The 27,313-nt window shown below is 36.7% G+C and overlaps 1 protein-coding gene across 1 annotated transcript in view; it reads right to left on the bottom strand.

Annotated features, from left to right (window-relative positions):
* Nucleotides 1-27,313, bottom strand: part of SLC15A5 (solute carrier family 15 member 5) — an 82,071-nt gene that overhangs the window by 7,036 nt on the left and 47,722 nt on the right. The window contains exon 7 of the mRNA XM_029954701.1: nt 18,600-18,728. Coding sequence (XP_029810561.1) covers nt 18,600-18,728 — 129 coding nt within the window. The remainder of the gene's footprint in view (nt 1-18,599; nt 18,729-27,313) is intronic.

The raw sequence follows: 27,313 nt of genomic DNA, 5'->3' as shown, positions 1-27,313 counted from the left end.
ACTTTGCATGTGATATGTTTAAACCATTTTATCGCCGTGTTTCTGTGGCTAGAGTAAGAAGAGTTTGTACAGAGTGTGGGAAGCCTCAGAATTAACATGACGTATTCTGCTTTGAGCATGAATTTTGGTCCATAATAAGTAATTGAAAAGGCTATCTTTATATTATAACAAAGTCAGATGAGGGAGAAGAATAGAAATTTTGTAAGATCTTTAAAAGTAAAACATAATATTTCTAAAAATTGTGCAGTTACAGCAAATACCAGCCAATCAGGATATAGTACCAGCCCCCCTGCACGAGCTGCGCTATCTGTCACTGGGGACACTGGTGGGCACAAATGAGAAGCGCTGTGACTTGGAATTATGGGCATGTGGGGTGACAGGAGGATGTCATGCTAGAAAGGTTAGGGAAAGGCAGTGGGAATTTATGAGTAACACAAAACATTTTGTGAGTGGAGTTATTTAAAAAATAAAATGAAAGATTGCCACATCACCTGTTCAAACTCCTGATAACATTTCTATTGTCCTTCTAATAGGACGTTCAACTTCGTAATGCTGATGTTCATGCTGGTCCCATATTTTTGCTTTACTTGGCTATAATTTTACATTCCCTGTGTAGCTAATTTATGTGGTGGGCTCCATGGCAAGGAGAACGATCACCTGAATTGATAGCATGGAACACACATGAGCATCAAGTTGGACAGAGAGAGATACTTCATGAAACTTAAAATTGGTTTTATTTATATAGAGATTACCAGTCTGAGTAAAGAGATAGTTTTGGGTGTGAGCTATCTCTTTATATAGACTGATAAAGAAAGAGAATGGACTTTGGATGTGGAGAGACTTTTGAAGTCAAATATTGCTCTCTGTTATTTAATAATTCTGTTTTTGGGTATTTGACCAATGGACCACTTTAGCCTCGATTTCTCCTCTCTAAAATGACAACACCTTTCTCACTGAGCTGTTATGAGAAGTTAAAGAGATAATAGGTGTCAAGGGTTGGACACAGAGGAGGCGCCCCATAAACTTTAGATGATCATCCCCACACATACATGCACACTTTAGATGTAGCCTGAACTTGATCTCGGGCCCATTTCCTGTCAGAAATTTCTTCATGTTTGGTGTGCCATTTTTTCTTTATCATTATCCCAGGACTGGTTGTAAAATGTTCCATTTAACATTGTCAGTTGACTCAGCTCTTAGGTACTATAACTTTATTTTAGTAGCTTATAAACTTTTATTGTCGTAATTCACATCGGTGCCATTTTTCACCTGACATTTCTACTAGCTGATTGAAATCTGGGGCATCCTTGCCAAAGGAGACAAAGAGAAGACTTTAGGTCTAAAATGGAACACACTAAACTTCTCCAGATCTTAGCTTGGGAAGGTAAGGAAGGTTGACAACATGAGAAGAGAATGTGCTGCATACGCAGTGGTGGACAGTCAGTGCCACACGTGATACAGTGAACGTGAGTTAAGTACCTTAATAGAATAACCAGCTAGTTAGTCATGAATGTGAGACCACTGGATAGTGGAACACTCACAAAATATTTTGCATGGTTCAGAAGTTCTCCACATGCTTCTTGTTCAGTTAGATTTATTCATTAATTGGAAAATCATTTGTTCAGAAATTTTCATGTATCATAAAATGAGCATTTCAAGTTGCTTAAGAAAGCAAGCTCATAGATTAGTAGGAGAGACAGGCAAACAGGTAATTACTCTGGAGTATTAGACCTTATAGATACTAAATGAAATGTTTCTATTTCTATCATATTATCATTTTAGAGATAAAAAGACTATAGAATTATCTAGACTAGTTCTTGTATTTTACAGATTAAAGAGTGAAGATGCAGAGAGGTAAACTGAGGCATTGCTCAGTAGAACCCTTACCTTACTTACAGCTGCACTACTAAAGTCCATGCAAATAGGATTATGATTATGTTACTATAAACAGCACAAAGTCACTAATATGAAAGAAGAGTATGCTTTATTCCTGTCCCATACTATGCCTTGTAGTATAAAGCCCCAAATTTCATGTGCTGCTGTTGTGTCTTTGAGCCTCACAGGGCCCCAAAAGCCTAACCACATATTTCTTTGCTCTTTTAGATACACTCCCCAACTAATTGGGAGGGCTCCTTCGCCTGGCCTGGCCAGCTCCCCTATTAGTCAGACCAGCTGCCTGCTACTGGTCCTCACCCTGAACCTTCCACCTCCTTCTCAGACCTCAACATCACGCAAACAGAAGTCACATCCTCCTGCAAGATCCAGGAGTCACTCCTTGTTTTGTTACCACCAGGCTTGCCCTCCACAGACCTTTGTTACTCTGTTCCCAAGTTAGCCCCCGTATGGCCCTGCATGACGCATTTTCCCCTGACTTGTGAGTCTGTCTGACTAATAAGCTGCTGTCAGCCCATCTCTCCAGTGTCAGGGGTCATATTTTCAGCCATCTTATCCTACTTAGGTTGAGGATCCTTCCCCAACTAACCAGATGAACAGGAGGTGATGAGAACATGCCCCTACACAGAATTCAAGGTCAGTTCTAAACAGAATAGTAGTAGCTGCTGTTGCTCTGATGCATGCTTACAGTTTTGGGGAGAAGAAGGAGCAGTTCCGTATTCCATTCTAATCAGCACCCAGTACCAAGTAGCTCTGCCTCTAAGCTACATCAGGGAGTATGACTCCCTTAAACTGTAAGACAGGAAGTAGTGAGAGCATGGAGTCAAGGCACATTGCTTTCAGGTAGCGGAGCTCCCAAAGAGAAGCATTACAGGTGAATGGGAGCTCTAGGGGGCGCCCAATAGTCATGTATGCTTGGGACCAGTTTACAGTCACATCATTTGGTCAGACGGTTGGACAGTCAGAAATTGGTGTCAGATTCTCACTCCAGCCCAGCAGTCTGCTTTTCCAATTACTTGGGTTTTAATGGGGGCAGTTTCACAGAAGACTTTATTAAAAATATGGAAAGTGATGCAGGCTAAGGGAATCCACATACATTCTTAGTTGGTAAATACTGCTTGTCAGTGAATCTCTTCTACTGGGATGACTAAATACAAAAATGGTCAATATGGGGGCGCCCGGGTGGCTCAGTCGGTTAAGCCTCCGACTTTGGCTCAGGTCAGATCCCACAGTCGTGGGTTCGAGCCCCGTGTCGGGCTCTGTGCTGACGGCTAGCTCAGAGCCTGGAGCCTGCTTCGGATTCTGGTCTCCCTCTCTCTCTGCCCCTCCCCACTCATGCTCTGTGTCTCTCAGTATCAAAAATAAATAAAAAAAAAACATTTAAAAAAAGGTCAATATGAAGAAGGAAAAGTGACTGTAATACATATTACAAGTTTTACTTACAAAAAAATACTCCTAAGAAGAAATGAGAAATGTTAAAATAACTAATAATAATAATAATAGTAATAATATAGGAAATCATAAGGAAGAGACAAAATTAAAAAATAAAAAATACTAATTTCAGGTAAAGTTGAATTCAAAGGAAAAATCATGTCAAAGGGACACTGAGAATTTTTTTATATTTATAAAAAGCACAGTCCAAACTGAAGATATGTCAGTGAGCATCCCTTAAGTAATGAAAGCATAACAAAGTCTGTTGGAAACAGATAAAAACAGAGAGAGCAATTCTTGTGAATGAGTGTATCACATTTTGGTCAATTTTTGATAGAATAAGCAAAAAAGAAAATGATGTAGAGAATATATTTATATAATAAATAACATGATTGATGAGTTTAATAAAGATTATGCTATTGTTTAGTTAAAAAATACTCTTTTATAGAAGTTTAAATAACATCAATAGCAAACCAAATTTCCTAAAAATTAATATACTGCTCCTAAATAATCAACTGGTCAATGAGAAAAATAAAACCCACAACTGCGAAGTATTTGAAAATGAAACGATGAGGAACTTGCATTTACAAATTTAGGGATACAGATATAAATTCTATTCAGAGGCACATTTAAAGGCACACACTTTTTCAGTTTTAAGGAATAAGAATAAATGAACTAAATATTCAGCACAAAAGAACCCAAGAAAACAAATAAGACAATTATAAGGAAAGTCAAAGGAAAAAATAAACATGTTAGCAAAAAATCAGTATATTAAAGTATATTAGATTTAATAGTTCTACGGCCTGATTCATTGCAGAAAAATGTAACAACAAGAACCCTGACAAATCCAAAAAGAATACATAATAAAAGAGTCAGAGGCGATAACAATATTTATAAGTATGCTATATTAGTTTAAAAAATCTTATGAAATAAGGAAGAAGTGGTATATACGTATGTATATTCCATTATGGATAGGGTGGAATATTACTCAGCCATAAAAAAGAATGAGGAGCACCTAGGAGGCTCAGTGGGTTAAGTGTCCAGCTTCAGCTCAGGTCATGATCTCACAGTTTGTGAATTTAAGCCCTGCATCGGGCTCTGTGCTGACAGTGCATAGCCTGGAGCCTGCTTCAAGTTCTGTATCTCCCTCTCTCTCTGTTCCTACCCAGCTCACACTCAGTCTCTCTCTTTCTCTCTCTCAAAAATAAATAAACATTTTTTAAAAAAATGAGATCTTGCCATCTGCCACAGCATAGATAGTTCTAGAGGGTCTAATCCTAAGTAAAATAAATCAGCCAGACAAAGACAAATAATATGATTTCACTCATGTGTGGAATTTAAGAAACAAAAACAAGGGATAAGGAAAAAGAGACAAACTGAAAGACAGACTTCTAACTTTCGAGAACAAACAAATGTTTCCCAGAGGAGAGGTTGGGGGCGGGAGGAATGTGTGAAACAGGTCAAGGGTATTAAGAGTACACTTGTCATAATGAGCACTGACTAATGTATAGAATTGTCGAATTACTATATTGTACACCTGAAACTAATATAACACTGTATGTTAATTATTGAATTTAAAAAATGTAAAAAAATATTATGGAAATGGGATGATTATCTAGGAAAACCTTAATTGTCCAAATTGAACCAAGAAAAAAGATAAAATCTTACTGGCAAGAAACAGTGGGGGAAAAGTTGCAAAGAATTATTTTCAAAAGAGATAATACATCCTGAATGTACCTTTTAATTTTCATGGAAGAGATGAATCTTTCCCCAGAATCTTTCTAGAAAAGCAAAAGGACCATTAAATATTGCGATGGCCAGCTATTGTTTATCCCACATATGTAAAAATGATTTAATATTGAGAAATCTATTAATTAAATATACTATAATATCAGGAATAGTAAGAAAATCAAGAGGTGATCTCAAGAGCTGCTTAAGAAGCATTTAATAAAACTTAATCTGATTTGTTTCAATACTAGGAAACAAATAGACGTTGCCTTATGATAAAGAATATCTTTTATAAACCTACAAATATGCTTAATAAAAAATAAGAGACATTTATATTAAGATTATGAACAGGATAAAATGTGACTGTCTTCTGGTATTAACACTGCTCTGAAGTTCTTTGTCCTGATAAAGGTGTAAAGCATCAGAGTTAAAATTGGAAATAAGGATTTAAAAAAAATTATATTTAAGATTAGATAATTTTGGTGTAAACTTAAAAAGATAAACTGAAATACTCTCATAAATTTACTAAGAAATCTTAAGAAGTTAATACTCCCCCTATATGATACTTATTATCTCAGTGAGTTGTAAGGAGGGAAAAGGATATAACAGCTAAAAGAAAAAGAGCATAAAGTGCCTACAATTAAGTCCAACAAGGAATGTTCAGGACATAGATGAAGAAAAGAAAATCTAACAGAACTGAATTTTTTAACATTGGATAAATAAAAAAGTTATGTTATTTAGTTAGAGGGAACACTAATATTATAAAAGCTTCATTTAATTAATTAACTAATTAATTAAATTTTAAAAAATCTTTTATTTATTTTTAAGAGAGAAAGAGAGACAGAGTGTGAGCAGGGAGGAAAACAGAGAGAGGCAGACACAGAATCTGAGGCAGGCTCCAGGCTCTGAGCCATCAGCACAGAGCCCAATGCAGGGCTCTAATCCAAGAACCATGATATGACCTGAGCCAAAGTCTGTTGCTTAACCGACTGAGTCACCCAGGTGCCCCTAGAAGCTTTATTTTTTAAATTAGCTAACAAGTTTTACTTATTTTATTAAAATGAAAATGGGATTTGGGGGAAAACTGATAAAATGACTTTAAAATTCATCTGGAAATGTACACTATAGGAAATAAAATTTTTACAAATGATGAGTAACCATAAGGAGAAGTATGATTAGCAATAGTTGATATGTAATATATATTATAAAGTCATAATAATTAAAAAAAGGGTGACACTAAGCTATAATTAAGAGGCAGATGACAGGAACAAAATAGAAAGACAGCTCTGAAACAGCCCAATGATCGCCTAAGAACTAAGAATATATTAAAGTGTATATTACTGTTATTTTCATTCTACTTATCCAATGGCTGTGGAGTATTTATGGTTTACTAACTTTTCACAACAAATAGCAAGTTATGCTGTGAAATTTGGTTATCTGAAGGAAATAAGTGTTTACCTAACATTAAAAAAAGTTCACATGGATAAAAATATTAGACTACTAAAATTTCCATAACCATAGATAAAGGCAATGATATTAATCACAATGAAAAAGGTTGATAGGTTTGATTACATATATCGGCAAAAGTTGTACAAACCAAACTCATCTATGAAATTAAAATGTTAAGTTAAAATAGGAAAATATTAGCAATAAATTTGACTAACTGATATCTTTAAAGTTTTAAAAACATATAAATCAGTAGGAAAAAGTGACAAAGAGGCCAAAAGAAAAATGGGCAAAGAATGTGATCAAACATTTCACGAATGAGAAAAGATAAAAGTGTTCATCCATTAAAAATTTCAATTTTCCATTCTGAAAAATACAAATTAAGCTAATAATGGAATATAATTTTTGCCAATCATTCACAAAGATCAAAATACGGTTGCAATTAACATACTGGGTCAAGTATTATTCTACCACAATGGGGGCATAATTGATGCAACCTTTTAGAAAATGATAGCCTTTAAAATATTTATTTTTATTGAATGATTAATTCCATTTCCAGGATTCTAGGGGGAAAAAAAAGAGCCTTTTTGTTTGTTTGTTTGTTTTAGAATTTCAAATGACATGGAAAGATACAATATATTAAAAGGGGAAAAAAGTGGGAACTTGATATAATTTTTTTATTGAGCATTCCTCAGGAGTTATTCAGACCTCAATTTTGTTTAAACTCTCTCTACATATAATTTTTTTTGGAGTTTATTTGTTTTTGAGAGAGAGAAAGAGTGCAAGCAGAAGAGGGGCAGCGAGAAGGGGATAGAAGATCTGAAGCAGGCTCTGGGCTAACAGCAGCGAGCCTGATGTGAGGCTTAATCCCGTGAACTGCAGGATCATAAGATCATGACCTGAGCTGAAGTCGGGTACTCGACAGACTGAGCACCCAAGCACCTCTCTCTATACATGTTTAATACCCTCCACACACATGCACACAGATAAAAAAAATTGGAAAATAAATTTACCCCAATAATAATTGCCATCATCTTTTTGGTCTTTTCCCCTCCTTCTTTATAGTTTGAATTTATTTTGTCATATATTACCTTTACAGCAAAAAAAAATATATTTTAAAATGACTTCAGCAGGCATACTTCTGGAAAACCTTGACTTCTAAAAATCATTTCTGGTTTATTATATAAAACAATGGAAAAGGGTGCTTTTCTGTCACAACCTACTCTTCTTTAAGCAATTGAAGTACTGAATAGCAGCCTTGATGCTGTATCTCACAAGTTATGTGTTATTTATAAACCTGTCCTAAGATATTATTTTGGAAATCATAGTATCCCAAGTAACAATAACCAGTCTATTCTGAAACCTAAGATTCACTCACTTCAGTGATATGTCGCTATATTCCCTACTGAAATCCTAGATTTACCAAATATCTCAAATATACATGGCATTATTTTAAGGGCTACAGCATATTGCTTTTGATTAAAGGCAGATTTCTGTTATGTCTTTTTGGAGGAAGAGTCAATATTTCCTCTTTGTACTAACTACTGTTTTATTTTGAATGTAATGGAACTTTGAAAATATTAGAATGCGCCTTTTGGAATCTCTTAAAATTAGAGTTGAGCACAGTGAACAATTATGTTCCCTGAGATGTTGGTGATATATTTTTAAAGTTCTTTTTTGGCATGCCGGTGATGTGGTAAGCCTCCAAAATTGTGGAGACAAACTGAAATGGGTTTATAGCTTACTTTATCTTAGGCACATCTATCACTTCATAATGTGTGAAGAGGTATGTAATTACAAACATGTAACAGTCATTCTCAGGGCGGATGTACTTCTGTGCCATGGGAAACAAACCCCATGGGGCGGAAAGAGCTTGGGAGTCAGGGATCCACCACCGCTGTCAGATTTGGACAACTTCTGTAACTTTCCGAGTTCATTTTCCTCTTACATGTCTATGGGGCTACAAATATCTACCTCCAAAGAATTGTTGTGAAGATTTAATGAAATAATATCTTTGTGAAATACATATAGCAAGGTCTGCATATAACTGACACTTAATAAATGTTAATTTCTTTCCTTCCTCCTTTCAGTAACCTGATTTAAATGCTTCATTTGAGATTCATAGCTCTCCTACCTGAGTTAATTTTTAAAACACATTAATTTTCATGATCCCTGAAGGAAATAATATCTAACAACTATATTCTAACTCTGGCTTTCTACCACCTTTTCATACTTGCCTAATAGGTACTCAAATTATTATTGTCCTCAATTTACAGACGAGGAAACAGAGGCACGGAGAGGCTGAACTGTTTGCCTGAAGTCGTGTAAAGGAGACAGAATAATTATTTGTTGATTGAATGGGCGAACTGAGGTTGGGCCCCAAATCTGCAAGTACTCGATTTCTGGCTTGCCTAACAATGTCTGCACGGAGACTTTAATTTGCATTTGTTCTTCTTGGGAATTGTGGATAAAAATGAAGTTAGGTTGCTGTTTGCAAGAAGGGACACTGTGTCTTTCAAAATTGTAGAGAAAGCGCTATGCATTGTTCACCTGATCTGCAAAAAGAATGAGCATGGGTGATATTTGGGATAACAGGCTTTCTTAGAAAGGTGAGTTCATTCTCTTGAAGAGCACTGGGAGGTAAAAACCCATCAAGATACTGTGTTCTCATGATGATTTCAATGAATTATCATGGAAATGAGTTTTAGAAGAGAGGTAATGCTTTGTGATAATAGCCCGATAATGCCATTAGCTATGAACTGTAATTGTAATAGCATTAGTCAAATGAATATATCTGATATTAATTTGAGTGTCAAATATTTCTATAAGGTTCTTCTTGTTAATTAAACATCAGCCGTGGTATTATTAATTCACTATCTAGCCAGTGTTCGCACATAGTAGGAACCCAATATGTATTTGTGAACTGAATTTATAAGTCAACCTCTAAGTGGAATTAGTAAAATATTGAATTTAAATAATATCGTGGATATAGCAGGAACTGATTTTGCCCAATATGTGCTTAATTGTACAGTCTGTTCCTTATTGTAACTTCAGTTAGCTAATGATGTAGACTTGTTTATTTCAGAATTTGAAAAGATATCCACCTGCGTCTTGCATATTTGGAGGGGAATCGTATGGAAGATTTACTTCAAATTACTCTAGTTTGAGAATATGGTTTCTGCCTTCCTCTCCTGTGGTCTGTAGGCCATCTTAAAATCTACCAGACATAACAATGCAGCTTCATAAGTGCATTGGACACTTGACTATCACTGGACAAAATCGTGCTGTAGGTAGTTTGATATCGCTCTTCATGATGACCAGTACCAGCGGGGCCTTCAACACTGCTGCCCTCTTCACACTCCTCTTCTAAATCATCTCGTGCTCCTGTGATAACACAGTCTTAGCTCCCTCTCCTCATTTTCATCCTAATCCCCTTTTGCTCTCATGAATAGCTTGCTGCATATGTCATAAAACGAGAGCCTTGAAAAGTCGGAGTCGGCATCTTTCCAACACCAGGACCACACCTCCTCATTCCCTCTTCTGTTTTAGTGCAGGAAAGAAGCACCCACCCTCCAGTAAGAAGCCAATCTCTCTTCTTTCTCTTGCATTTTCAGCTTCTCCATCTACACCAGATGTTTTCAACAGTTAAATATGCCCAAGCATCTCTGGAAATAAAAAAAGTATCGAACTCACACCTGATGTCCCATAGGACTCACCATTAAATTTGAATTTCAGAACAACAATGGATTATTTTGTAGGGTTACCTTGTCCTAAATATTGTACAAATAATTTTTTGGTGTAAAGTATGTTCACAGTATTGCACGAGACATGCTTACACTAAAAGAAAACTATTTATTGTTTACTTGAAGTTCAAATGTAACTGGGTGTTCTGTATTTTTATTTGCTAAATCTGGCAAATCTACCCACTTGCACATGGAGATACCACTTTAACTCTTAAATTTTTAGTGCGAAGTTCCTCAAAAAGTTGTTTGGATGTGATACCTTTATTTTGTCACTTACTAGATGTTCTTCACCCTATTCCAAACTTGCTTTCATTTCTTTCTTACCACTGAAATGACTCTTGTAAAGTTTCCAGTGATAATGATGTTGCTAAACCTGCAGATACTTCCTATTCTTCATTTTTACTTGATCTCATAGTAGGATTTTATGCAGTTTACCATTTGCTGTTCGAAAAAACAGGAATATACATATATATACATGCATATATATACACATATATATACATGCATGTGTGTATATATTTGTATATTTCTCCCTCCCTCTTCTGGCTGCTGCTTTTCTTTCTTTGGCAGGCCATTCCTCCTCCAACTAAACTCTAATACTAAGGCTTTTCATGTCTAGATACTGAGCTCCTTTTTGTCCTCATTCTCAATATTCACACTAGGTAATTTTACTCACTTCTCGGGGTTCAAATGCTATTTTTGTGCCAAAGATTCTCATATTTATATATCTAACCCAGTTCTTTTTTTTCTGAACTCTAGATATTTCTAGTTGGATGTCTTACAGGTATGATAAAATTAATGTTAAAAAATGAATAGATGACAAGTTTTCTAATCTGTTTATCTTTTAGATTCTCATTGAGCAAATGGAAGTTTTGTCCACTCTGCTGCTCTTGGCGGAATCTGGATGCTTCCTTGATGTCACTCCTCTCTCCTGCATCCTCCCACATCCTGACTTTATAAAAACCATCACTAAGCACTATTGACTTTACTTCTAATATCAGCTTATATCTCTTCATTCGCCTACTTTCTCCCAGTTCATCACTACTCTAGACTTGCCTGGGTTACTTCGTTTGTACCCTTCCCCCAAGCCATTCTTTTCCATAATGATTTTCAAACACAAATAGATCATGTCACTCAGCTTATTGCATTCATGTTTTTAAAAAAATTCCTATAAGCCAAAGGTCCTGCATAATTTTGCTTCTGTCTAATTCTTCAACATGAATTCATGTTATTTTCAGGTTACTATTTATGTATTTTTAGAGACACAGAAAGATTGTGCAGAAAAGGGAGAGAATCCCAAGCAATTTTCACATTGTCAGTGTGGAGTGCTACACAGGGCTTGATCTCATAAACCTGAGATCATGACCTGAGCCAAAGTCAAGAGTTAGATGCTTCACCAACTAAGCCACCCAGGTGTCCCCAGGTTACTAATTTTTTAGTTCTTCTGATGCACCTATGATTTTTTACTTCCAGGCTTTGGTATACATACTCCCTACCGGAAGTATTTTACTCCTATCCTCACCAAGCCAAATACCATTTGCCATTCTAATGTCAACTTCAACACCACTTCCAGGCACTCTTCATGTGAACATCAGTATATCTAATTCTATCTAGACCTGTAAGTTTTCTATGCTCTAGTAATGACATGGGCCCATGAAGTCAGTCATCCCAATATGGACCTGGAATTAAAGCTGACTAGGACACCTGACATCTGCATTTATGGAACACACTCTTTTTTGAAGAATTATTGAAGTGCCATGCCAGGTCATCTTACCTATGATAATCCTAGCCTACTTAGAAAAGGCTGAGATCCCACTCAAACTGCTTATTTCCACCATATCCCATTAGCAGCCAGATCAGTTTTCTCACATGCATGAGTTCAAGCTTACCTTTCGAAAAAAATAACAAAATAGAATTCAGTGAAAAGTGACATCTTAGTTATGGACATGCAGATGATTGAAAGATCCAAAGCAAAATGTCGAAGAGTAAAAGGATAATTGGGCAGAATCAAGAAGTCAAGGAACGTATCTTCTTGTCTCTGTTAGTCCTTCCTCTTAGAATTCAGGAAGGGAGTAAAGAATTTAACTGTTTGATTGTATATTGTGGATATACAATAACAATCAAATCATTACTTTTGAGCACTTAAAAATTTTTTTTAATGTTTTAATTTATTTTTTTGAGAGAGGGAAAGATAGCATGAGCAGGGGAGGGTCAGAGAAAGAGTCACAGGATCTGAAGACAGGCTCCAGGCTTTGAGCTTGCAGTCAGCACAGAGCCTGAGGCGGGGCTCGAACCCACAAACCGTGAGATCATGACCTAAGGTGAAGTCAGATGCTAACCGACTGAGCCACCCAGGCGCCCCTTTCGTGTACTTTTATAAATGTGGTGCTTTACATTTATTTCCTCTATTCCTCATAGAAATCTTGAAAGTTAGGTTATTAGTGACACCATTTTAGAGAAGGAGAAATTGAGACTTAGAAAAGTAATGTGCTCAAGATCTCACGGCTTATTAAGGACAAAGTTGAATTTCAGGTTGGTCTGACTCAAAGACCTGCCCTTTCTATCTCTTGTGAGCCAATAACAACGGAGAGTTCTTTCCACTGTCTGAAAGATATTTTGAACTCTACCCTGATATTGTCATGAAGGCTGAGGCTTCTGAGCAGCTTCAAAGGTCTCCGTGGAGCCAAAGGTTGAGGGTGTAGAACAGTTCTATCTAAGATACATAACCCTATCATACAAGGAAGAGTCTGAATCTAATTCTGACTGAAGACCATGAGAAGGATTTGCCTGTGAGAATTGTTATGGGCCCACCAAGTAAGCCACAGGAGCACTGACGGGCACTAAACCAGTTGACAGACAAGTAGAGTATGGCCTGGCTAAAGACAAATTATGAGGTAGCAGGCCATTTTCTTCTCATAGGTCTAAAAATCTCATTTCAAAACCCAGATGAAGCTGGACCTGAGGCACTGATATGAATTTGAAGAAACATATCTTGGAGAAAATAAGCATGCACTTATGGAATCCAGTTAAAAAGCTTCCCAGATGCATAAATATTTTCTTTCAAGTTTACTGCAACTGCAAATTCCTGTTTCAAGAACGACTCAGAGATTCATGCTGACATGGCTGTCAGTGGTCTCAATAATCACAGATATTTAAATGAGAATTTTAAAAGATCACATTTTTAACGTAAAATGATCTTGATGGGAATCAAACAGCTAAATTCTTTACTCCCTTCTTGAATTCTAAGAGGAAGGACTAACAGAGACAAGAGGATACATTCCTTGACTTCTTGATTCTGCCCAATTATCCTTTTACTCTTCGACATTTTGCTTTGGATCTTTCAATCATCTGCATGTCCATAACTAAGATGTCACTTTTCACTGAATTCTATTTTGTTATTTTTTTCGAAAGGTAAGCTTGAACTCATGCATGTGAGAAAACTGATCTGGCTGCTAATGGGATATGGTGGAAATAAGCAGTTTGACTGACTTCTTCACTCCCTTATATTAGCATTGCTACTTTTAGATAAACTATTCCTGAAATGATTAGTGTAGGAGGATGGGTTTAGTCTTGTATCTTCTCCTTTAAAGCACTCAGAGTTAGAGATCCCAGAAGGATCAGTTTTCTCACTTGTACTGAAAATGTCACTCTAACAGTTATCTGTCTGCACAGTCAAGTTTTGAGAAATCTTTTGAATTTACCACATTCACACCATTCTCCATCATGGTGCTAAAAATGACTAATGCAGCTTGGAGACTGGGAGACTGTGATAGCTGATCGTCTCTTCCAATCATACACCAACACTCACACACACTCACATGCACACATGCTCAGCTGACATGAATCCTTAAAGGTTTAAAATATCTTATATGCTAAATGGGACGTGGTGGCATGTGGGATGCTTAAACACATAGTGACAGTGTTGGGGTCTTTATGGTCGGCTCTGTCATAAAAAATTGGTCTGGCTGTTTGACTAAAATACTGATCTTGTTTTAACCAAACGGGCCATGACAATATATAAGTTGCTTTATATTTAAAGTAAGCTCTGGCATTAAAAATATCATGGTCTCTGAGAAAAGTGGAGTGCAGTATTCCCTTTTTTAAATAAAGGGAAACAATTTTAGAGAAGATAATGACTTGCCCAATGCCATCCATATAGGATCATTCTTTTTAAGGGCTTTAATTGGCCACATAAGCCAATTTAGGGTTACAAGAACCAAATCCTCTAAATAAACTTCACTTCCTTTCTTGATGAATTCTATTCTGATGGCTAAAGGGAGTGTCACAAACACAGATATATCCTGCTCCCAGAAAAACATATGACAGTCTCCTGTGACATCATTCAGGGAATGATGAAATGCATGGGCTGAATGATAGTAATTAGATGAAGTGGGAGCTGATTACATCCAAAAGAGGAAGATTAGTTGATAACTTGCAGTGAGATCTTTAGGAACTTTCCATAAGGTTCTATTTTTGGTCCTGTCCAATTCAACACTTTTGTCAATTACCTGGAAGACGTCTAGGAACTTGCTTACTAAATTTGCAGATGACACAAAGCTAGTAAAGAAGTAAAGATTAGTGATTCACTGGGTGAAAGAATCAAGTTTTAAAAATGTCTGTTATCTAAGATGATGAATTAACATTTATCAAGGATAAAGTCCTGCATTTAATTAGAAAAAAAGTTGTGATAAGTGAAACCAAACTGAGAGCAGCTGCTAAAAATAAAAAAAAAAAAAAAGAAAAAAAGCCTCAGGTTTTAATTGAGCATAAGCACAATGCAACTACTAAAAAAGTCAACATAACCTTTGTTGGCATTCAAAAACATAGAGGGCTAGAGAGAAACTAAGTTGATAAAAGTAACATTTTGGGTACCGTGTTTAGTCCTCGAAACTATACTAGTAGACCATAGCCATCTTTACTGAGCACATTTTGTGTGTATTACCTACTTACCCCTGATAACAATATGATGAACTATGTATGTATTGTGGTTATTGACATGGAAACTCAGGACGCATGCCTAGACTGCCTGGATTTGAACATCGTACCATGATTTCTCTAAATATTTATCAGACATAGGAAGACTTGGTATGTGGATAGAAAATCAGATTTAGTCTGTGGAACACAGTTATCAGCAAATGGGCAGACTCAGGTTACCTCTCAAAGCAGAGAATTTTTCTGGGCGTTAGATGACTGTGGTACATTTAGTTTTGGGTTCAGTGTTAGACTAGCTGGGCTCTGACATAATATACAGTTGTTAAATTCTAATTTATTGGGATAGGACTTGCTGTAGCACAATATTATTATCAACAACATAAACCTTTAAAGAAGAAGTAAATTGAATTAATTAGTGGTAATTTAAATAGCGTTCTCTTGAATATAAGTTTAGAGAGCATTTCACTCACATTTATGTGCCTAAGATGTCCTCACCATTTGTCCTTGGTAAACCTCCTTTCCTGCGCACCAAACTCCGATAAAATTATATAAACTTTTGTTTATCCATCATCTGCTATGTCTAGAATATCATCAGTGGTGTGGTACGTGTAGACCCCTATCCGAGGAGTTTGTATTGCAGAAATGAATGTCATTACAAGGCTCTTATGCTGGGTGACTCCCAATAGCTGCTGGGTGTATTAAAAGCCATGCTGATGTTGGTTTCAGAACGCTGAAAGGATCAGATCTCTGTCATACTCGTTATGACTGAACCACTTTGCTTTCTTTTTTCTGTTTCAATTATTACATTTCAAAAATAAGGGTAATGATGTTGCCTTTATAAAATTGTTGCATTAAATGCAATAATATACCATACTATTCAGATTCTCAAGAGAAATTTAGGTTTTCAATGAAATGGATTGCAAGAATAATGGTGTGCAATAAAGAATTTTCCCGGGCTTGGTCCTTGATTCCCGGTTGGTAAACACCAAACGCTCCGAGTTTCCTGTGTAATTGGAATGTCTTTGTTGTTCATGGTGGGCCCCTGGAGCCCCACCTGAGGGTTTATGCTAATGAGCTGACCGATGGGGCCTGGCCAGCCTGGAAGAGGAGGCACTGATTAGAGAGTTGGGGCTCTGAGCCACGTGAAAGCCACACCTCTGGAGGGAAGAGAGGTTGGAGACTGTTTAATCATATGGCCAATGGTCCAATCAATCTTGCCTACATAAAAAATAAAACCTCAGTGAAAATTCTGCACACTGAAGTTTAAGTAAGCTTCCCTGCTTGGCCATATTCTGCATATTGTCACATATTGGTGTGCCAGTTGGCCGCTGCATCTCTGAGGATGAAGGTGTTTTCACTTTTGGAACCCTCTTAGACCGTGTTCTGATTTGTATATTTTTGCTATAATAAAGATGTAAGTATAAGTGCTGTGCTTTCCTGAGTTCTATGAGTCACTCTAGCAAATTGTCAAACTGGAGGGGATCTTGGGGACCTGGACATTTATTATAGACAGCTTATCTGAAGCGATGGCACTCCTTGGGACCTCTGAACTTGTGGCTGATGACTGAAGTGAGCACAGTCTTGTGAAGTTTGGCCTAACTGGGCAAGTTCCTCAAACATGCTTATGAAAAATGAATATTTATATAAAAGATCAACTGATAATAATATTTGGCTTTGTAGTTCTTCTAGAACATGTCAAATGTGGTTTGATTGTGACATTTTTTAAATGTTTTTATTTATTTTGAGAGAGGGAGAGAGAGACAGAGAGAGCTTAAGCGGTGGAGGGAAGGTGGGGGAGAAAGAAAGAGGGAGAGAGAGAAAGAATCTTAATGAGGCTCCACACTGTCAGCACAGAGCCCAAGGTGGGACTTGAACTCACAGACTATGAGATCATGAACTGAGAGCCAAAATCAAGAGTTGGATGCTTACCTGACTGCGCTACCCAGGGGCCCCTGATTATTGGTATTTTTAAAGCAAATTTTCAAAAACATCTTCATTCAGTAATACTGAAGAACATAAACATATACTGAACACATAAGATGTTTAGGTAAAGATATAAGTAAGACTTTTCTAGGTATCCTCTAAAACTCTAACACCAATGCTTGTTCCATGTTTAAACATAAAGAATCTAATCACCAGAGAAGTAAACAACTTGCTGCCATTTATACAGTTGTTATGACCAGTTGGATTTTTGTCCTTTGAGAAATGGAACCATATCTTACATAACTCCATGGAGTGCAGAGCCTGACACACAGTAACTGTTCAATACACACTTGTTGAACATTCTCAGTTAACTAAGAAAAGGACAGGGTTTGATCTTATTAAGAATCAATCAAGGATTGTACATTTGTTCCTTAGAACTCTACTGTACCTATCATCAAATGTATTGCTCTTCATTTTATTGCTTCGCTCTACCCTTGGAAATTTGTGAGGATGTAGAAGTGTGTATTTCCTTGCCATGATATCCCTAGTGTTCAGTATGATGTCTAGAACAGATTGGGTCACCTGTAAATATTATTTGAATGAGAATAGTGTTAAAAGGAGTTTCTCATTCATAGAAGTTAATTTTTCCCTAGTTTGAAAGTAAGTAAATTAAATGTGTTTGGTACAAAAGGACCTTAAGTGTGCAACTGTAAGTATTTTTGAAAGTAGAGAAGAATAAGCTTGTAGGATTTTCATAAAATAAGCAAAATTAATTTCAAAAAAATATGAAGCTGTGTTAACATTATAAAACAAATAAAGGAAAAAGCCTGTGGATTTAAAATTCAGCCAAAGGTATTTTGCCATGACATCTAATCATTGTTGTCATCCTATTGATTTTCCTACCAGCACATGTATGAGTAGTATTTTTTTGTTGTATGTGAATTTTTCAGATGGGTTGTTTCCCTGGATCAATTTCAATGGGAATAATTTTCTAAGACGATTTGCTATTCAATTCACAATTTCTCTTTGGTTGCGTAGACATGATTTCTGGACAATCACAAGGAAAAAAGATCATCCAGATACCTCATCATCCTACATTTACACAGGACTTACCTTTTCTGAGGATTATGTATGCCAGCTGTGAGGCATTATTGAATGTGCCCTCATTGAAAGACCTAATAATAATATAATGACTGATTTGTTTTAAAATACACTAAAGAAAGACAGCAGACAGGGTCTCATGAGAAGTGACATTCTGTAATTACCTCCTCCTATCAAAAGAAAAACAATTCCCAGAAATTAATGAATACAGCAAGAGTCTATTTCCTATCTTAATTCTATCTTAATTGCAAAAGTGGATCAATTAAAAAAAGACTACCCTGGCAAAGCCCTTCTTTTGAGGTTTTGTCTCCCAATTCTCTAGTCATCAAATCAATATATATATATATATATGCATATATATATATATATATATATATAAGCATATTGTGAGTCTATTTTTACCTTCTGAGATGCGATATGCCAACTCCACCAGCAGAGCCCCCATGAAACAACCAAATCCATTGAACAGTGTCAAAAAATTCATAGAGGTTCCTCTGATGGCACTTGGAACAAATCTGTATATTACAGAGACTGAGAGGAAAACAGGTCACAATTTAAAACATTCCCTGTAAAATACTTTCATAGATATTATTCAAATGTGTTGATCATATGTCATAGAAAGTTTACTGATAAAGACAAAATTTGAGTTGGACTTTGTTAAAGTTACTATAGTAAGACATATCGTGGTCTTAGAATTTATATATGTCTAAAAGGAATAAAATAGGGCAAAATATACTATTGTACAGGTTCAAGGAAAATGTGATTACTTGGTGGTTTGAGTGTCACAATATATTCACCTCAGTTTTACTCCTTTTTGAATATTTATTTTTAATTTTGGATTGAAATGAGGCTTGTACTAGGTAATATAGGTAGTAATAAGGTCAACAATTCTGTTGTGTGTGACTACATAAATCATTAGTTTCTCTATAGAAAACTTGAATTTATCATATAAAATTAGCATGGAGGTTAAGAGGATGGGTTCTGGAGTTAAACAAGATTATGCTAAAATCCCAGGTCACCTATTTACTACATCTGTGATTTTAAGTAAGTTACTGAAACTTTCCAAGCCTCAGTGTTCTTCTCTATAAAATGGGAATAGTATCATCACTCACTTACAAAGGTCCTGTGGCTCTTATTTGCTATAATGTATATATAATACTACATGCAAAATGCTGACTTGTTGGAATGGAATCAGATTGGCTATTTTTAACTGTATTAATCTTACCAACTGAAATGTCCCCTACTTGCACAAAGCCCCTTACGTGCATTTAAATTATTCCATTTAAGGAGAGGTTACCTAAAGACAAACAATAGCTTAAGCTTTGGGTCTCCAAAATGGCTACCTTTTTTACCCAGGTCATTGTTGGGGTAATGGTGGCAAGAGGTTGAAAAAAATCATGGAGAATTTTTTTTAATTTCAATTACAAATAATATATTTTAGCAGACTCTAATCATAAAGAACACACTGATGGTTAGAGGGGAGGAGGTGGGAGCATGAGGGAATAGGTGATGGGGATTAGGAGTGTGCACGCCATCACGAGCACCAGGGGATGTCAGGAAGGGCTGAATCGCTATATTGTACACCTGAAGCGAATATAACATTGTATGTTAACTAACTTGAATTACAACAAAAACTTAAAAAAAGCCAAAAAATTTTTTCTGGTATCAGAGATAGATGAAAATGAGTATATCTGATTTTGTACATATTATATTACCTGATTAAAATATACATGGCAACCTTAAGGATACATGCTAAAATATTTACATTTATCATAATAGGGTACCTGGGATTTGCTTCAAAATTATACAATGAGGAAGCGAGTGTGCAAGTGACAGTAGAGATGTGACAAGTTTGGCTATGAGTTGAAAATTATTGAAGTTGGAATGTGAATACAGCAGGAGTTTATAACACTAATCTCTCTTTTGCATATGTGTGGCAAAAAAATTGGAAGGAAATACATTAAATAACATGAAAAATGTTAGCTCTGAGTGGTTAAATTATCAGATTTTTAAGTTTCCTTCTCCTTACATTTTGTACTTCGCAAAGTTTTCTACAGTGAGAGATCATACATAAACATTACAGTTCATTTAAAAAAGAAGTGGTCATAGAAAACTGATATACTGTAAAGGCTAAATTTTTAGTTTCCTTTTCTATAAGAAGAGATCTTATCACCTCCTCTCTTCTCTCGCAGGAAAATTTCACCCCCAGGTTCACTTGTACTTTAGCTCAGAAAAACTCTGCATTTGCTCAGAACTTTAAAAAAAAATTACTTATTTTTGAGAGAAAGAGTGCAGGAGAGGGGTGGAGAGACAGGGACAGAGGATCCCAAGCAGGTTCTGTGCAAGACAGCAGACAGATGCAGGGTTCAAACACAGAAACCACAAGATCAAGGTCAGAGCCAAAGTTCAAGACCTAGCCGACGAGCCACCCAGGCACTCCTGTTCAGCGTTTTGAAATGAACTTACTAATACATAATGTAAATGTACTCATGTTCCTTCCTGGCATTCATTTAACATTTCCGTTGTGTTTTCTGTGTGTCCTCCACCTGTTTTTATTTACCATCCAATAAACAATTAAACGAGTCCCTATCGGTGCTCCAGGAAATGTGCTGAGTGTTGAAGGCATGGGTGGGAAAGGCGCTGGTACATCTTTCCTAGATTTTCAACTCTGCGGAGAGCAGAGACGGGCGCAACACGAAGGGCAGTGCTAAACAGGCACTTATTACCAAAATACTTATTGGAGGTGAAGATAATGATGGTGATAAATAAAACACTGTGGAGGAGGGCTTCACATACTGGCGGCGAGGGGCCGTGGGTACCCAAGTTCTTTTGTGTATTGCAAATCCCCAGCGGGAGCCTGAGCCCAAGCTCACTAGAAGATCTGGAGGAGAGTGGAGCGAAACGCTGAAGAGGCTTTGGGAAGAAATGATTCACAGTTATAAAAAGGATTTGGCTTATGAACTTTCCTTTCTATAAATATGAGGAGACAAACAATGGGCAGAAAGACTAAGTAGGCCGATTTCTTTCACTGAGAAACAGCAGAACGTACAAGCCCATTATTACTCTGCTAGTTAATTATTAATCCTATGCTTTTCTCTTGCTAGAACTTCTGGTGCGGTATATAATTCATGAACACACTTTGCCAGCTCTCTGCCTGCTGGTTAATCTCTCTTTGGTGTCATTTTAGTCGTTTTGAAAGCCTCCGGTTCCCTTTTAGAGGACTTAGATTTTCAAGTCCTCAGATCTCCATTTTCAGGCACCTACTTACATGTTCCGATCTCTTTCGACTTTAGTGATCATCAACCTGATTTTTTAGGCTCTGTGGTACTTCTTTTAGCACATAATAGTGTAGATAGTAGCAACAAGTCAGGCTCTATTCCAAAATTCTCATTTCGCTATGAAGACACAGTAAAAAATATTCTGTGTATGTGAAACCTGGTCTTGCCAAGGAGAGCTGAAATGTGCCTCCAGGTGGAGGCTGGTGAGTGTTCGCAAAGATGCCCCATCACAGCATCTGTGGAATCTACAAATGGTAGCACTGTAACCCGCTTCCTGAGGCACCTGGTATTGGGGACTCATTGCTGGAAATTTCTTTTACTCCAATTGTTCTTAAACTGTTAAAGGGCTTATTATGTTTGAGGAAAAGTTATTTTGAACATGTGTAAGAGAAGTACTGTAGTCCTAGAAAATGGAACTTTATCCTATTACTGCTTTCAGATCATCATTCCTTCCACATACCTGACAAACTTCAGCTTATTGTTTCTGACTATATCAATGTTATCCGATTGTATCACCTAATACTTTTCCTTTGTGCTGTCATCTGTCAATTTCTAGAACATTTTCCTCTGTTATTCAGAGTCATCAGCTGCTCTCTCCTGGTCCTCTGTCCACTTCTATTCCTGCCTTAGTTCCTGGCAATTTTATCATATACATAAATCATCCTTCCAACCTCCTGTCCTCCCAAGTCTTGGTTTTTCAGTTCCTTTCTAATATCTAATGTCCCCGAACTCTACATTAGCCACTCATACCCATGGTCACACCCTGAACGTTGTTCCCCAGACCAGGAGTTGGTGAACTACCAACAGGTAAGGTTCAGCCTCCACCCATATAACTTATAAATAAAGTTTTATTGGAACATAGCCACATTCATTCATTCATTTGTTCGTTCATTCATTCATTCATTCATTCATTCATTCATTCATTCATTCTATACATCTATGACTGCTCATATACCACAGTGATAGTGTAGTTATAACAGAGCCTGGTACAAAAGCCTAACTGTTTACTCTCTGACACTTAAAGAAAAAGTTTGCCAACCCACGCCTTAGACCAATAATGGCAACCACTCCATAATCTCAACTTTGTGCATCCTGACTACCACCTTCTGTCTTCCCAGTTGACTGTCTGCTACTTAACCACAAAAATGCTTATTCTCCTTCAAGACCTCCACTCCATTGCTTTTTTCATTATTCTCACCTCCTTGATGCCCTTTATATTCCTACTTCTCTTTTTAGTCAAGTTCCACAGTCAACTGGTATGATCGTATTCTTTTCCATACCCTCAGCCCCTTGCCTTTCTCTTGCTCTGCTGGAACTTGATTGGCTAAATAAATCACTCTTTGCTCTCTTCCTAGATCCATGCAGCATACTGTTTCTGGAAGAAAAATGCAACCATGTTGACCAACTCCTTTGAAATTCCTGATCACAAACCTTAAATGGTCTCCTAATGCTCCCTGGCAATGTTCTATATCTCCTTAGTTCATTCACTCTCTCATTGCCTTAAACAACAATTTCCTACCTCTCCCCTCTTCTCAAACCCCCAATATCATGCCTCATCCTCACTTAGAGTCATTGCCTAGAATCCTACTTTACTGAGAAAAATCAATTAGCCAGAAGGGAATTTCCCACAGAAATTTCCACATCATATATATGCACCTATTATTTTCTATACTTACATCCTCTGCCCTCACACTATCACCATTGATGAATTACCCTTGCCACATTCTCAACTTGTATATTAGATCTCAACCTCACTCTGTCCAGTATTTCCCCCTCCAAAATACCATCCGTTTTCCCTTTGTTGAGTCATTCCCACCAACATACTGTCTGATGTCATTTTCTTTCCTTCCTTAAGTACATATAAACAACTCTTTCTTAACCTCATTCTTTTGTCAGCCACCATTCCATTTCTTTTCACTCTTTTGCAGCAAAATTTTTCAGATTAATCATTTACAGTTCTCTTCCCATTATCCTTTATTCATTTTTATTGTTTCTTTATATAAATTCAAGATGGTTAACATACAGTGTAGTATTGGTTTTAGTAGAACCCAGTGATTCTTCACTTACATATAATACCCCATGCTCATCCCAGCAAGTGCCCTGCTTAATGCCTATCACCCATTTAGCCCACCCCCCTGACCTTCCCTACAGCAACCCTCAGTTCATGTTTGTATTTAAGAGTCTCTCATGGTTTGTCTTCTTCTTTGTTTTTATCTTATTTTTCCTTTCCTTACCATATGTTCATCCGTTGTGTCTCCCAAATTCCCTATATGAGTGGAATCATATATTTGTCTTTCTTTGACTGACTTATTTAGCTTAGCATAATGCACTCTAGTTCCATCCACATTGTTACAAATGGCAAGATTTCATTCTTTTTGATCACTTAGTAGTATTCCGTTGTATGTATATACCACATCTTTTTTATCCATTCATCAGTCAGTGGACATTTGGGTTCTTTCCATAATTTGGCTATTGTTGATAGTGCTGCTGTAAACATTGGGGTGCAATGCACCCCTTTGAAGGAGCAGTTTTATCCTTTGGATAAATACCTAGTAGTGCAGTTTCTGGCTCATAAGGTAGTTCTATCTTTAATTTTTTGGGAACCTCCGTACTGTTTTCCAGAGTGGTTGCACCAGTTTGCATTCCCCTTTCTCTGCATCCTTGACAAATCTGTTGTTAGCCATTCTGACAGGTGTGAGGTGACAGTTCATTGTGGTTTTGATTTGTATTTCTTTGATGATGAGTGATGTTGAGCATCTTTTGTCTATTAGCTGTCTGGATGTCTTCTTTGGAAAGGTGTCTATTTATGTCTTCTGCCTACTTCTTCACTGGGTTATTTGTTTTTTCAGTTTTGAGTTTGACAAGTTCATTATAGACTTTGAATACTAACCTCTTATCCAGTATGTCATTTGCAAATACCTTCTCCCATTCCATTGGATGCCTTTTAGTTTTGTTGATTGTTTCCATTGCTGTGCAAAAACTTTTTATATTGATGAAGTCCCAATAGCTCATTTTCTGCTTTTATTTCCCTGGCTTCAGGAGAGATGTCTAATAAGTTGCTGGGGTCTAGGTCGGAGAGGTTACTGCCTCTTTCTCCTCTAGGATTTTGATAGTTTCTTGTCTCACATTTTGGTTTTTCATCCATTTTGAATTTATTTTTTTGTATCGTGTAAGAAAGTGGTCCAGTTTCATTTTTCTGCATGTCATTGTCCAGTTTTCCCAGGACCATTTGTTGAAGAGACTGACTTTTTTCTTTTGGATACTCTTTCCCTGCTTTGTTGAAGGTTAATTGGCCATATGTGGGCCCAGTTCTGGGTTCTCTATTCTGTTCCATTGGTCTAGGTGTCTGTTTCTGTGCCAGTATCAAAGCAATCTACACATTCAAAACAGTCACGATCAAAATAACAGCAGCATTCTTCAAAGGCCCCGAACAAACAATCCTAAAATTTGTATGCAACCACAAAAGACTTGAAATAGCCAAAGTAATGTAGAGAAAGAAAACCAAAGCTGGAGGCATCACAATTCCAGATCTTAAGTTTTATAACAAAACTTTAATTATCTCCTCATTACCCTTTACACTGATTTTAAACAGGCTTTTGTATGTTCCCATATTACACATAAAAAAATCTCTTTTCCATACTACCAATAACTCACAAATTGCTCAATCTAATGGTCAATTCACCTCATCTTGTCTTATGTCTTAGCAGCATTTGACACAGTTGATTATTCCTTCCTCTTTGATATATTTTCTTCAATTGATTTCTAAGATACTGCTCTCTTTGTTCTGCTCTTTTCTTGCTGGTCACTTCTTTTCTCTCTTCTTTACAAATTCCTCATCTTCTAAAATCTTAATGATGAAATGCTTCAGGGCTGAGTCCTTGAATCCTCTTCTTTGCCTATACTGATGCCCAATATCCTGACCCCTTTGGTGATATCAACTAGCCCTGTTGCTTTAGATACCACTGATATGCTTGTGGGTCTCAACTTTGCATATTTCCCTAGCTCAATACCAAAATACAAACTTGGATACCCAATTCCCTATTTGTCACCTCTATCTGACATCTTATTAATGTCCAGAACTAAACTGGTGATCTCCCCAAAGCTTGTTCCACCGGGTAGCCTTTTGTCTCTCTGTAGATGGCAAATCCATCCTTCCCAGTGCTCTGGCCACAACCTTTCATATCATCGTTAACTCTTCTCTTTCTCTCATAACCTTTTGTTCCTTCTTCAAAATGTAACGAAGCTTGGATTATTTCTTACCACCCACACTGCTACTACCCTGGGCTGAGGCACTCATTGTCTTCCCTTAATTCATCTATTCCTTTACCTCACTCTAGTATATTCTTAATGAACCTATCCTTATCCTCTCCAGAGCAGAGAGAGGGGTTCTTTAAAAGTGTTAGTAATATCATTTCATTCCTTTTCCTATTTCACTCTGAGGCCAAATCAGAGTTTTTACAATGGCCACACTGACTCACCTCTTACTAGTTTCTTCCTTGCTCTCCTCCAACTGCACAAGACCCGTTCTGCTTCATTGCCAGATATACTCCCATACTTGCATTTAATGGCTCCCCTGCTAACAGTAATGTTTTTTCCAGATATCCATGTCGCTGACTCCCTCAAATTTTTCATCATTGCTTAAATGTTACCTTTCATTAAGGTCTATCTTGACCAATCTTTTGAGGCTTCAACCTGCTGCATTCTATGCTTGGCATTCTTGAGTCCCCTTATCCTGCTCTATTTTTTCTTCTTCTATAGCACTTATCACCCAAGAAGTTCTGTAATTTAGCTGTATATTACATTTATGATATTTACCTTTCCCCTCTTGGTAGAATGTAGGTTCTAAAATGACAGGAGGGGCACGGGGGTGGCTCAGTTGGTTAAGCATCCAACTCTTGACCTCAGTCCAGTTCTTGATCTCAGAGTCATGAGTTCAAGCCCCTCATTTGGCTCCATGCTGGGTGTGGAGCCCAGTGAAAAATAAGAAACTACAAGGACAGAAATTTTAATTTTTTTAAATTGATGCATCCCAAGGTTCTAGAGTAGTGTCAAGCATATTATAGGCATCCACACAGGATTTTGTGAATAAATAAAACACACACAGATTATGAGATAGCTGGGATATACATTGGTATAATCAAAACATAATTTGAAAAGATTTCTATGTGTTTTTTCTTTTCTGTAGATCATATCTAAGATATAACAAGACTTAGTATGGTAAACAATGTTAACTAAAAATTTGGAATGTAATCCACTGTGTTTCCTTGATCAAAGCCATCAATGTAAGACATTGTCAGTAATTTGAATAATATATTTTTATTGTACTCACACAGAAATAGCTATAGATTTTATTAATTCATTTGTTTACTGAAAATGTAATTGTTAATCATCTGCTCTGTACATGCACTTTTAAGGAAGGAAGAACATTAGAACGTAAGAATGGACAATAAGGATAAGAATCTTAAGTTAATGACTGCACATTCTTATGGTAAGGGGCAGACAATAAAGATACACATATAAATAAGATACTTCACATCCTGACAAGTGCTATTAGAAAAAATGTAACACAGCAATGGTGTGAAAGTGATAGCATCACCAGGGAAGCTTCTCTGAAGAGATTATCTTTGAGAAAACTTGATTATGAGATGAAGCCAGACACTTAAAAACAGAGGAAAGGGGATCCTAGGCAGAGAGAAGAGAAAATACAAAGGTCTTGGGACAAAAATAAATTTAACACTTTAGGAACACAGAATGAAGGTCATCAAATTTATAGTGAAGTGGTCAAAGAGAAGAATGCTATAAAATGTAGATGGAACAGTATAAGAGACCCAATCATGT

This window comes from Suricata suricatta, chromosome 10, assembly GCF_006229205.1.
Source record: "Suricata suricatta isolate VVHF042 chromosome 10, meerkat_22Aug2017_6uvM2_HiC, whole genome shotgun sequence".
Lineage (NCBI taxonomy): Eukaryota > Metazoa > Chordata > Mammalia > Carnivora > Herpestidae > Suricata > Suricata suricatta.
This window is presented reverse-complemented; position numbering and strand designations above follow the sequence as displayed.